Source organism: Zea mays, chromosome 8 (genome assembly GCF_902167145.1).
Source record: "Zea mays cultivar B73 chromosome 8, Zm-B73-REFERENCE-NAM-5.0, whole genome shotgun sequence".
Lineage (NCBI taxonomy): Eukaryota > Viridiplantae > Streptophyta > Magnoliopsida > Poales > Poaceae > Zea > Zea mays.
The window spans coordinates 137175408-137188594 of NC_050103.1; the positions used below are offsets into that span (position 1 = coordinate 137175408).

Here is a 13187-nt window from a genome sequence, read left to right on the forward strand (position 1 = left end):
TATTTAAAATTTTCTAATGTAAACAATGTTATCTATAATGTTGCACGCTCTATTTTACACGATCATCGAAGTTACCTAATGATCGAAATGAGTTGTTATGGAATGAAAAGAATCGCGTCTGTTGCCGGCCCACAGGCCATAGGATTGAGGCTGCCACTCAGCACGGCCCATTCAAGTCGTAACCCTAGCAGGCCGCCACGACCACGAGGTGCATCCACGAGAGGAGATCGAAGGAGACTCCAATTCCAGTCGCCCCCATCCGTTCCTCATCTCACCAGAAGCGAAGCCGGAGGAGGGAGGAAGGAGATCGCGAGCAGCCGGAGCCGGAGGCCGAGAGGATGAAGACGTTCGACCCGTGGCCGGTCTTCTTCCGCCGGGAGTGGAAGCGCAACTGGCCCTTTCTCACGGGGTTCGCCATCACCGGCTTCATCATCACCAAGATGACGGCCAACTTCACCGAGGAAGACCTCAAGAACTCCAAGTTCGTCCAGGAACACAAGAAGCGCTGACCAACCGGGTGAGCACCCCCCCCCCCCCCCCCCCCCCCCCCCCCGATCCTAGATCTCGGCCTCCTGGCTGATGCTTATATGCGATGCCGATGGCGCCAGGGGGATGCGGCGCGATGTTTCCTCGATCTATTAGGGATCGATGATGCCACGGGATTTATTTTTGGGGCGTTTTACGGCCTAGCCTAGCCTGTTGACTTATCATAATTCATAACACCTTTGACTGATGCCACTGCTGTTAGAATTTGCCGATTGGAGTAGCACCGATGTTTCAGATTTCCATCATGCTGGAGTTAGTTTCATCTCCCAACAGCGGCGATTCTTAGGTTCTCATTTCTGATGGCCATGCTAGCATTTATCCATTATTCCATTAATAATGCCATTATCACTTTAGTGTATTTAATTTGCGAACAGTAAACTATGCCAACGGTGCCAGATTGCACCGGCACAGGGATGGTGTAGGGTCAATGCGGCTTCCATCCAGCGCTGAGCCACTGATGCAACTTGGCATTGGTGCTGGCGTGCTGTAGATCAGTTTTCCGTATATTTTGTACACTGCCCCCTTTGTTGTTCTTAAACGTCTCCTATAGCAAAGTTTGATGGCTTTAGTCTTTGTTTAGATGGCTAATTTTTCTTTATGTTGGAAAGCTAAAATTCGACCAGTACATACATTCGAGTGGCATCGACCCAAACACCTTATTAGCTGTGCCTGCTTATTAGTACCACTGTATCAGCTAGTAGCCCGTGCGTTGACATTAGTCGGATCAAACTTGTTAGCAAAGTAGGAAACAACTAGCAGCAATACTAGTAGATAAATGGCTACTTTGGTTGTTGATGTCCTTGATGACTTTAGAGGATTAATCAGTTGTCCATGGTAGTTTCTTTGTGATTTTATTGACATGATAAGCATTAAGCAATCTATAAAAATGTTTATTGTAATTGTTGAACCTATCAGAAGATCTCTACAGAGGACGCCTTTACAAAACCTCAACCATGGTCAGCACTCAGCAACTGAAGTCTTACCTAAATTATCTTTGATCCTAGCTAATTTTCTGTTATGTTGCCATGCCTGAATTTCACAAATGAAAGACTTCTCGTGGCAAAGTCAAGGATTGCAAAACCAAGGCCCAGATTTGTCTAGAGAAGACACAACCAATTAGAATGTGCTGAAGGGTCTCATCGGCTTGGTCACACAAGGGACAGGAATCTGGGTGAGGAATGCCTCGTTTGGCAAGCTTATCTGCAGTCTAATCAGCCTACTCTGCTTTCTTTGAGCGGTCTCTCAAGTCCAGACCTTGGAGATTAATTTGGAAGAGTTGGGCTCCTCTCCACTGCAAGTTCTTTCTTTGGCTTGCCAAGAACACTGGGGAATTAGAGGACGGCTGCTCCAGCAGTTCCCCTATTTCTTTATCATCTTTCCCCCATTTTTTCTTCCTTCTGTATACACATTACCCGTTCAAACTCTATTTCAACATCATAATGATTCAAACTCATGCCATACACAATCAATAATATTTTAAATTCGTGGTTTATTATTAGTGAAGCATACTTGTGTGATATAGAATATAAAGAAAGCAGAATTTAGGAACAAGCCAGGTTCAAAACAGTTGTAAGATAATCCAGAACTGAAGTAAACATATTGCACTATATGGGAAGAACTTACTGCTAGAAGTAGAAAGCTATCCTGCTCACTTTGAGTAAATGTGCCTGTAGCTGTAGCTTTTCTGAGTCATAAGCTATCCCATTTTTTTCCCAATCAGACCTAGAAATGTACCTGTAGCTTTTCTCTACTGGAAACAACAGTCTTCCATCACAGAGGATACTTCATCACAAATGGATCACACTACTGAAGCTAGGGGAGGTGAGAATAGGACAGGAGCATGTCAACCTCTGTGTTCTGAAAAAGATGTCCCAAAATTTGGGGGCCTCATTGACGAGTTCCTACCAGGCTACCACTGCAGTTGGAGGCTGTCGTGGCTGCTGACATTGGGTGTGCTGTTGCTGGCGAGGGGTGGGTCGGTGTTGCCCACGGCATGGAGGGTGGTGGCAAGTGGCCGGGTGGTCTTACCAGTCTACTCTTTCGTGTCCCCTCTCTCTGTGCCACAGAGATCCAGATCCTCTTCGTTTCTGCAGAAGTGCAGGACTCTGGTTGGCTCCAAGCTTATACAACAGGCACTCGAGCAGTGGCTTGTGCTCTATGTCATGTGAAGCCGTCGTTCCCCTCTGCATGGTAGTCTGACAACCTGCAATGCAGTGCTTGAGCTGATCTGGATTCATAACTCTAATGTAGACTCTGGGACTACCAGCCACGCTGTAGCGTTGGGCATGACCTTAGGTGACAGGGAGGTGAATAAAGCTTTATTTGACCATATCTGACACCTTATTGGTATCTGCTCGTAGCACATGCTTAAACCTTGTTAAAATCGAACTTTTTAGCGAAGTTTTTTTTTCTCGAACGCGCAGGAGAACTGCACATCATTATATTGAAAGAGAGAAAGGTCCGAAGTGGACCACAGTACAATGCCATAACAGGCAATGTAGCAAACAACTAGCAGTGGTACTAGATAAAAAAGCTACTTTGGCTGTTAATATCCTTGGGTACTTGTGGAGGATTAATGAGTTTTCAACTTTTCATGGTAGTGCTTCTGACTTTGTTATGTTAAACAATCTATGGTTTATGGTAAAAGGATGTTAAAAAGGTTTCTTGTAATTATGGAACTGGAACCTATAAGTAAGATCTGCAGGATGCCTTGCAAGGTCTCAACTATGGTCTGCAACTGTAGCCATAAGTTATCTGTGCTCCTGGCTTTATGGGATTGGAAGCTGCTGTTTCTGCCTTTTTTTTAATTTTGGGATGCTAGAATTTCAGAATTGAGAAAAACTTCTTGTGGTGAAGAAGGTGGACTGTGTCCTTTAGATGAAATTTCTGTATCTAGCCACACAAGGATTGTTTGGGTTGGAGATAGTTTGTCAAGGGTAGAATTAAGCTCTTAATATTTGAAGCTAATTTACTGTTGAGGTTCTTTATTAGGACATGTGGATGATCTAAGTCATTGCAGGTGTGCTGTTTTAGTCACGTTAGTACGTTACCTGTCAGAAAGTATAGATGTGGTTATATGGAACCCTTTTTATTTGTTTGAAAACCATTAAGATTTCAGTACCTTTAGAAACCTAGGGAAACTATCTTTGTCTCTGGTCTTCCTGGAAAATGTGAGCGCATTTTTTTGTTTTCCCGTCAAAATGTTCCCTTGGAATCCTATCAACCTACTGGATTTAGCTTGTTCACTAGGAACTGAAGCTGTAGCAGATTCTAGTAGTGCTGGAAGGATTTCCTAGCTATGCGATTCAGTTATCACTGCTAAAAGCCATACTTCACATTGTCTATGCTCACTGTATGGCACTGCTGACATTTGTGAAATCACAGTGTTTAACGCTTACATTCCCTTGCAGGTGGAGTCGTCCGAATCGCCTGCGGATGAAAAATTAGCCCCCTATTTTTCTTGTCTTTTTTTTATCTAGATGCGTGCACTCTATTGTAATAATGTAATAAGAGGCAATTGGATTGATCCAACAGCAACCGGCTTCTGATTTTGATCCGCTTCGCTGACATATGCATGCAGCAAACGAATATGTGCCTTTTTTTTTTCTTGATGTTGGATTGCATCTAATCCTGTTGAATTGGTGAGCTGGGTCCTCTGTGATTTCATCTTTCCCTGATAAAGTCCTGAAGATAGATTGGTCTTGTTTGTTTTGGCTTTTGGCCGTCAGCTTAGTCAAATGTTTCGCTTCTCAGCCCTCTTTTTATGTGAGAATCGTTTCTATAAAAATCGTCTAAATTAACGTGATCTACGAGTTGTTGTGAAGGGAGGGAGGAATCTGACTGTACGAATCCCTTCATACGCACGCACAGCTAGATTATCCTAAAGCTTTCCCAAATAGAGCCATTGTTTTATGTGAATGTTGACAACGACCTAGCTACCAGTCTCTACTGCGGAGCGTTTATATCTTCATGCTTCAGGCAATCGGGACTTCACACCATCATAAGCGATCGCTACACATCTATCACGAGAACGTATTAGAAAGAACGTCACATGTGGATGCAGCTGACCTGCACAACGTCACAACGGCGTCGAGAACGTACGTCACGTGTGGACGCGGCTGACCTGCATTGAGTCACCGTCACAGCAACTTATTAGCAACAAAATTAAGGGTGTTTGAATGAACTAGAGCTAATAATTAGTGACTAAAATTAGTTGAGACATTCAAACACCTTAACTAATAGTTCAATTATTAGTTATTTTTGGTAAATTAGTTAACAGTTAGGTAACTATTTATTAGCTAGCTGATTTCACTACCAATTTTTAGCCAACTAACTATTAGTTATAGTATATTGAAACACCCCCTTGTTTGAATGCACTAGAGATAATAGTTAGTGGCTAAAATTAGCTAGAGACATCCAAACATCCTAGCTAATAGTTCAACTATTAGCTATTTTTAGTAAATTAGCTACTAGTTAGCTAACTATTTGTTAGCTAGCTAATTCTACTAGTATATTTTTAGCTAACTAACTATTAGCTCTACTGCATTCAAACACCCCCCACACAACTCCGAGAGAGTTCTTATAGCACAGATTATAAATCACGAGCTTTATTGAAAGAATCAAAAGATATCCAACGGGAAGACAAATCGAGTTCCTATATTTTTTGCGCAAATTAAAACTTATTAGCAAGTCCAACTTCATCCCTCTTGCCTAAAGGTGTTTCTAACTATTTGATCAAAAGTTTGGCACCATAAGTTTCAATCCTATAATAGCATAGCAATTCTAATAAAGTAAATGCTTGAATGTTATTGCTCAAATGTAAACGCTAAAAGTAAAGAAAGGATTAGTAATATCTCGATGTTTCACCGAGGTATCAGCACTCCTAGTAGTCCTTGTTGGAACACCCGTCTAAGGGTGTCGCTACCTATTATCCGCGCAAGGACTAAGGACTAACTGCTCTTTATAAGATGGTTCTTTGTCTTTCTGGCCATGTACACCTTGAGTTGTGTCACCCATAAGCTTTCCGGGTGATCATTGAACTCCCAATTCCCACCAAACATCTAGGTGATGCCAATCATTAAGAGCACTAACTTATGCTACTTAGCACCAGAACATTTGAGTCCTTACGTGTCAAGGCACGTTCTCCGGTGGCACCCGAAGAATAGGCCTATCTCTGAAATACTACATTGTTTTCATTGTGAACCCTAACCTCTAGTGCAATGAACCCTAGGATCATTGGACTTTTTCGTTGATTGCCCGCATAGTGGAAATGACATTTTGACTAGTCCAAAACTAAAATAGCATCTAATTGCCTATTTAACAAAAGTTATATAAGATATCTATCTAGATGTGTAACTAAGATTTTGCTAAGTGATTGCTGACTTTACCATCAAACAATTATGTAACCTAGCAAGATATGCTAGAAATGTAAAGCACACAACCAAAGTAATACAAAAGTTCAAATGCGATATAGAATGCAAACTCCCATCAACAACGATTTTCGTAGATGTATCGGGACACTCAAGTTTACCCAAAGTCCATGTTGGATCTCTCAAAGTGCCAAGCTCCCAATTTGGTAACCTCGTGGATAGCTCCCATGCATTCCCCATGTGTGCAAGTGGGTCACCATGATGGTCTCACAATTAATTCTACCATTGTTAAGTAATTAGACAAATTCATGATTAATTCTAGACTATATAGATCTTAAACTCAGGTAATAACATGTATAACATTAACATACTAGTTGAATCGAGCAATATCAATAGGAACAACAATATGATTGAATCTGCACGTATGATGAAATAATAGACTAGATCATGGAGTGGTTAACTAATGGTGGAATAGTTTACTATGGTTGGATAGCGTTGTTATTGAAGACGAGTAAAATAATTCAGTGACAGAGGGGATATGCAAGATGAGCCGTCATTCAAGTCAGGAACAGTCGCACGAAAAGCGATTCCCAAAAACCTTATTCATCATCCTCCACTGCAGGATCACAGAAACTAACGGTTCAAGAGATATGCTTTTCTGATCGCTAGTGGATGCAAATGTCCGGGATAGAGAGACGGTATACCAACATGAATGAGACAAAATTAACCTTTGTTCGAATAGAGATGCATTTCTAATATTGACCAGGTGTTTTGAAAATTTAAGTGTAAATGAGTTTTTGAAATTTTATTTGGTCATTGAGGATTTCTATAGGTCCCGTTTGTTTCCTTTCATTTTGAAGAATTGAAATCTTACTAATAAAATAAACTATTTTTTTAGAATGTAATATTCCACCACTTTCCAAAGTTATCATATAAGCCTATCTCAAATTCATGAGGTGAGAGATAGAAATTGATTCTATAGATTTACATGCTATTTTTCCGATGTACAACTTATAGCACACTCTTCTACTTGCTTCGCTATAACATAAATGTAGTATATAACTATCTCTGTCATATGATTTAGGATAATATACAAATATATTACATATATAAATATATGAACTTAATTAGTTTTGTCTAAATTATAATTATTAAAATGGAATTCAATTCCAACGAAACAAACGGGGCATAAGACGAATTCCATATATTGCGACGTACATCACTCCACGGTTCAAGCTGTGTGTAGCACATCGTGTATATGACCGTGTAATGCGGTGACAAGTGAACGTTAGTACGGTAGTTATGGGGGACAAGTGACATGTCGCCGCATCATGATTAGTAAGCGTTGCCAGGTCAAAGTAGCATTAAAATGATGCGTTCATTAGGAAGCTGTTCCAACTTCCAACTAGATCTGTGTTGAAACGAGTGGCATATATACAAAATCTTGAGAATTTTTTTTCAAGACATCTCATTCATCTGCCTCGTTAACTAGAAGCATGCGATCACAATGAAATGTTGTCGTCGGCACTCAGCTGGCTTGGACGACGTGACGTGCATGCATACTTAAGTAAGTGCTATAAAAAGGCCCAAAGCCGAAGCGAACTAGCGAAGAAACCACAACCGAAACCCACAACAAAAGCATCGCCAAGGTACGTAGAACGTAGCCATGGTGTCGTCCGGAACTGGAAGCATTGCCAAGAGGTGGCGCGAGCTCCAGGGCGAGAAGTCGTGGAAGGGCCTCCTGGAGCCGCTGGACATGGACCTCCGCAAGTCCATCATCTCCTACGGCGAGCTCGTGGCGGCCACCGGCGACGGCTTCAACAACGAGCCGCACTCGCCGCACGTTGGCCTCTGCAAGTACGGCCACGACGACCTGCTGACCAAGTCGGGAGTGGCCGCCGCCAGCCACTACAAGGTGACCAAGTTCGTGTACGCGTGGGAGGATTCGAAGCTCACTTGGATAGGGTACGTCGCGGTGGCCACGGACGGCGAGGGCGTGGCAGCTCTAGGGAGGCGCGACATCGTCGTGGCGTGGCGCGGGTCGATGACAGGCGCGGAATGGTGGAAGGACGTCGAGGTTCTGCCGACGTGTCCCTGGCCGGCGCTGGGCCTGGAGGACCACTCCGTCGGGCACGGGCACCCGTGCGCCCGCGTGCACAGTGGCTTCCTGTCCTTGTACACGGAGCCACCCAAGCCGCCCAAAGACACCAACTCCGACATGGCGTTCTTTGTCAACGGCAGCGCCAGAGACCAGGTTCTGGCGGAGGTGAGGAGGCTGATGGAGCTCCACAGGGACGAAGACACCAGCATCACCGTCGTCGGCCACAGCCTCGGATCGGCGCTGGCCATCCTGAACGCCATCGACCTCGTCGGCAACGGCGTGAACTCCTCCGGCCTCCTCGGCGGGCGGCCTCCGTGCCCGGTGACGGCCATCGTGTTCGCGTGCCCACACGTCGGGAACGACAGTTTCAGAGACGCCTTCACCTCGTTCAAGTACCTCAAGGTCCTCCACGTCAAGAACCAGCAAGATTGGGTGCCGTTTCTCATGGGCTGGCTACATGACCTGGGCGTCACACTGCACATCGACACGGCCCTGTCGCACTACCTCAAGAAGCCCAACCTTGTCACGGCCCACAGCCTTGAGAGCTACATGCACGCCGTCGCCGGCGAGGTGGGAAGCGACGGCAAGTTCAGGCTGCTGGTGGACCGCGACGTGGCGCTGGTGAACAAGAGCGCCGACGCGCTCAAGGACGAGTACCATGTGCCGGCGAGCTGGTGGGTGCCGCACAACAAGAACATGGTCAAGAACGATCAAGGCAAGTGGGAGCTCAAGGATTTTGAGCAATTCTGACCTGAACTATAAGGCGTTTTAATAATAATAATAATAATAATAATAATAATAATAATAATAATAATAATAATAATAATAATAATAATAATAATAATAATCTCTCTATTTTAAATTATAAGGCGTTTTGATTTTTCAAAATATATCGTTTTTATTATACACATAGACATACTATATATAATAAAAACTATGTATTTAGAAAAATCAAAATATCTTGTAATTAATTAGAAAGACCGACGAGAGTATATATATGTTTGTGTTGTTTCCTCTTCAATAATGCCACGCGAGGCACTACAAAACGATGGAGTGTATGCCATATTGTACCCTGTTTGCATTTTCGAATATAAATAAACAGCTAGATATATATTTTATATATTTCCTCAACTTGTTTTTCCTCGATCCTTTATTTGGGTCATTTTCTTTATCCGGCATTATTTTGAATTGGTGAATTCTTCCACAATCAGAAGACACAACCGAAGGACACTACGTTCATTTCAGTCAATCAGATTTGCAGAGGCGCTCACTGCACCGGCCTCTGTAATAAATTGATAAATAAAAGGACAAAAAGACTACCACCAGCCAATAGAGATGCTAACTGAACTGATTAACATGGAATCGGATCCGAATATCACCTTTTACCGCATTTTAATTCACATATGAATACAAATATTTTCGAAATACGAACACAAAATGGATATCTTAATTAAATCCAGATTTCTATTCAGATATTTACTCAATTTAACTCAAAGTGTGTATTGTTATTGAACATACCTGAATAAAATTCATCGTTAACCAAAGTGATTTGAATGAAAGTAAACTTGTAAGAATTGCCAATATCAAAGTAAGAATTGCCAATAATGTTCAGTAAAATAATAGGTTAAGTGAAGAAATTTAAATAAAAATAATAGAAAACAAATAGTCATTATGCATTATTAATATTTTTGAGATTACTAAATTATTATACAAGTAGAGACTAAAGTATTTTTGAATATAACATAGACAACAGTAGCTCACAAAAATAACATAGTTATCAATGAATATTCAATAATTAGATATATCAATTAATCAATCAATATTATATTTATATAAATATTTATCATGAAATTATAAATATTATAAAATAATTTAAATCAATAAATAATTAAACTAAAGTACTAAAATAATTTACAAACACACATATATTAGATTTAAACTAAATAGAAACACTATAATTAATTTAATCTTTATCTATCATTAATAATTTTAAATCAATACTAAAAATATTAATAGATATACTATTAAAGGGTTTCAATGCATCATTAGTAATAATAAAATTAAATAATTGACCACTCTTTGCTAGGGAAAAGTTTTTAAAAATAAATTTATGATACCTGCTTGTTTCTTTGCGGATATAGATACTGTCAAATATTATCGAGTACAAATATAGAATAAAAATAGAAAAAAATACTTCACATAGAGTCAAACAAGAACATCATGTCAGTCAGTGCAAAGACGAGACAACACATAACAACAACCTCGACGACGCTACAACATAATGACATGTAACATCCCAATTTTGATCCCAAGGTTAGAAACCCTAAACTCCTAAACCCCCCTTATTATATCCTAAGACCCCATCTCATGAAACATTTCATTCATCATATGCATACACCATGATTGTCAGTAGCACTTCACATAGAATATTTTGACACCCAAGAAATCTAGATAAATATTTGTTTAAAGGAAAAAGAGATTATAGAAAAAGAGAAATAGAAATGGCAATAGAAAAGAAAAAGAAAAAGGAATTTCTCCCCCCCCTTGGTTGGGCCGAATCCGACCCAACTCTCTCTTCCCCCACGCGCCCGCGCTCCTCCTTCCCTCGCGGCCCACGCGGCCCATCTCCCTCGCACCACGCTCTCCCCTGACAGCCCGACCCAACCCGTCAGCCGCACCCGCCCCGTTTGTCAGCCCCTTTTCCCCCTCGCCCGTGATCAGGCTATCGGCGCGTTCGCCGCCGGCCACCACCCGCCCCATCGCCTCGCCATTAACGTGCTCACTAGCTCGGTTTGGTGCCTTGCGTCCCCTCGCACTGTGCCTGAGCCGTCCCGTCGCCACTGCACACCCGAGCCATTCTGTCGCCACTGTGTGCCATCATCGCCTCCGCGACAAGCGTCGCCGGTGCTCACCACCTCTCCTCCCCGGCCGCCTATAAAAGGGCCGCCTCGAGCTCCCCCAACTCCTCACACCGGCCTCGGCCTTCCCACACCCCTCCCCCGAGCTCAATCAAGCCCGCGCCGCCTGAAAGTTCCCTTTGCCCGGGAACAGGATCTGGATGTCGCCTAGAGGGGGGGGGGGTGAATAGGCGAATAAAACTTATTACTTTAAAACTTAAATTCTTACTCTACTCGAAGACTTAGTACGCAGTGGAATGGAAGATCCTGTCTCAATATGTCCTGCACTTCAAATCAAGCTTATAACACAGATAAGTATTGAAGTGCAGATATAAAAACGAGTAAGGCAGAGAGTCAGGATAGAACAGAGCACACAGACGCAAGGGTTTATCCCGAGGTTCGGCCAAGCCTGAAATGCTTGCCTAGTCCTCGTTGGAGTTAGCCACACCTGGGCTTGGAGTCTATTTCAACTCCTTCCTCCGTTTGCTCAGATCTGTCAATATGACAGATAGAGCCTTTCACTATTGAGTGGGGTTACAACAGAACCGCGGCTGCTTACAAACTTCTTGGCAGCACTCCGGCAGAGTAACGATACGCTCAAGACCTTGCTCTAGCTCTAAGCAGCACTTCTCCTCTCTCTAAAGGCTTATAGCTGTGCCTTCTACACAAACTATAGAGTTACACACACGAGGGAGAGTGAGAATTGATTCGAGTGATGTCTACACTTGTTGGCTGCACTTGTATCTTGCTTGAGGCGCCTAGGGGTCCCTTTTATAGGCACAAGGGCCTAGGAGCCGTTGGAAGCAAACCAGGAAGGCAAATCTTGCCTTCTGTCGGGTGGCGCACCGGACAGTCCGGTGCACACCGGACACTGTCCGGTGCCCGATTTCTTTCCTTCTATGTCGAAGCCGACCGTTGCAGATGCGGGAGCCGTTGGCGCACCGGACATGTCCGGTGCACACCGGACAGTCCGGTGCCTCCATCTAGCCGTTGGCTCGGCCACGTGTCCCGCGCAGATCGCGCGGCCGACCGTTGGCCCGGCCGACCATTGGCTCACCGGACAGTCCGGTGCACACCGGACAGTCCGGTGAATTATAGCCGTACGTCGCCAGACTTCTCCCGAGAGCGGCCTGTTCACTGGAGTTCAGCCTGGCGCACCGGACACTGTCCGGTGCACCACCGGACACTGTCCGGTGCACCACCGGACACTGTCCGGTGCACCACCGGACAGTCCGGTGTGCCAGACTGAGCTGCCTTGGCTGTACATAGCCAAGCCCTTTGCACCTCTCTTCTTTTCTTCTTCTTTCTGTTTCTAACACTTAGACAAGTATATTAGTCCACAAAACCAATGTACTAAGTATAGAAACATACCTTCTCTTAACCATTAAATCTATAGCATTCCACATGCTTGAGCTTTGATGTTGGACTCATAAATCATCAAGTTGGCTTGACTTGATCTAGATTGACATTTCTTAGCTCCAACATCCTGCAAAGGTCACATAGAACATCTCCAAACATAGGAACAACCCAAACTAAAGATCAAGATGAACTTAGCTCTTTTGGGCTGCTTCCAGTTCTGGTTTTGACACTTGTTCTCCTTCTAGTGACCTTGATCTCCTTCTTAGAGCTTGATCTTGAGTCTTATGACTTACACCACATGACTGTAGCTTTTACCTCATTGGTTGTAAGTCACGTCCTTATGTAGTGATCCTTGATGTGTCGTAGCTGTTCTCAACTCGATCACCCTTGACTTCGCAAGCCTTCTTCTTCACCCTTGGCTTTGGGTTCCTCAGTCTCCTTGACCTTCTCCCGTGCACTTGGTACCTCGAAGCTCTTCTTGCCTCAGTCCTTGGCTTGATCAGTTGTCTCCGAGCTACTCACCCGAGTATCACTTTTGCAATGTCCATCTTACTTGTGATGTCCATCATGTATCCATAATCCAGTTCTTGGACCATCACATTTGTTCACTTGTGTTGAACCCTGTCAGCTTTACACTAAGCACCTGTTCAACACTTAACACACTTGTTAGTCCTTTAATTGAGTTGTCATCCAAACACCAAAACCATAAGAGAGCTTTCAATCTCCCCCTTTTTGGTGATTGATGGCAACACAATTAAAGCTTACATTAGAATATGATTTAAAGCACAAACTTTGAAATCTAAGTTTATAGAATTGCTCCCCCTAAATATGTGCTTACTTCAAAATCATAATTTTGGCCTAATATGCCAATTTGCACATACTTAGGCAATTCGAAGCATTTCTACACCTTAGCAC

The 13187-nt window shown here is 43.2% G+C and overlaps 2 protein-coding genes across 2 annotated transcripts; both read left to right on the forward strand.

The window, feature by feature from the left end:
* Nucleotides 1-257: 257 nt before the first annotated feature.
* LOC103635966 (uncharacterized) lies at nucleotides 258-4131 on the forward strand. The gene is made up of 2 exons (NM_001357004.1): nucleotides 258-517; nucleotides 3957-4131. The coding sequence occupies exon 1, from the start codon at nucleotides 339-341 to the stop codon at nucleotides 507-509; it is 171 nt and encodes a 56-aa protein (NP_001343933.1). The 5' UTR covers nucleotides 258-338; the 3' UTR covers nucleotides 510-517; nucleotides 3957-4131.
* A 3404-nt stretch (nucleotides 4132-7535) lies between these two features.
* LOC100382019 (Phospholipase A1-IIgamma) lies at nucleotides 7536-8813 on the forward strand. The gene has a single exon (NM_001174785.1). The coding sequence runs from the start codon at nucleotides 7582-7584 to the stop codon at nucleotides 8764-8766; it is 1185 nt and encodes a 394-aa protein (NP_001168256.1). The 5' UTR covers nucleotides 7536-7581; the 3' UTR covers nucleotides 8767-8813.
* Nucleotides 8814-13187: the final 4374 nt, after the last annotated feature.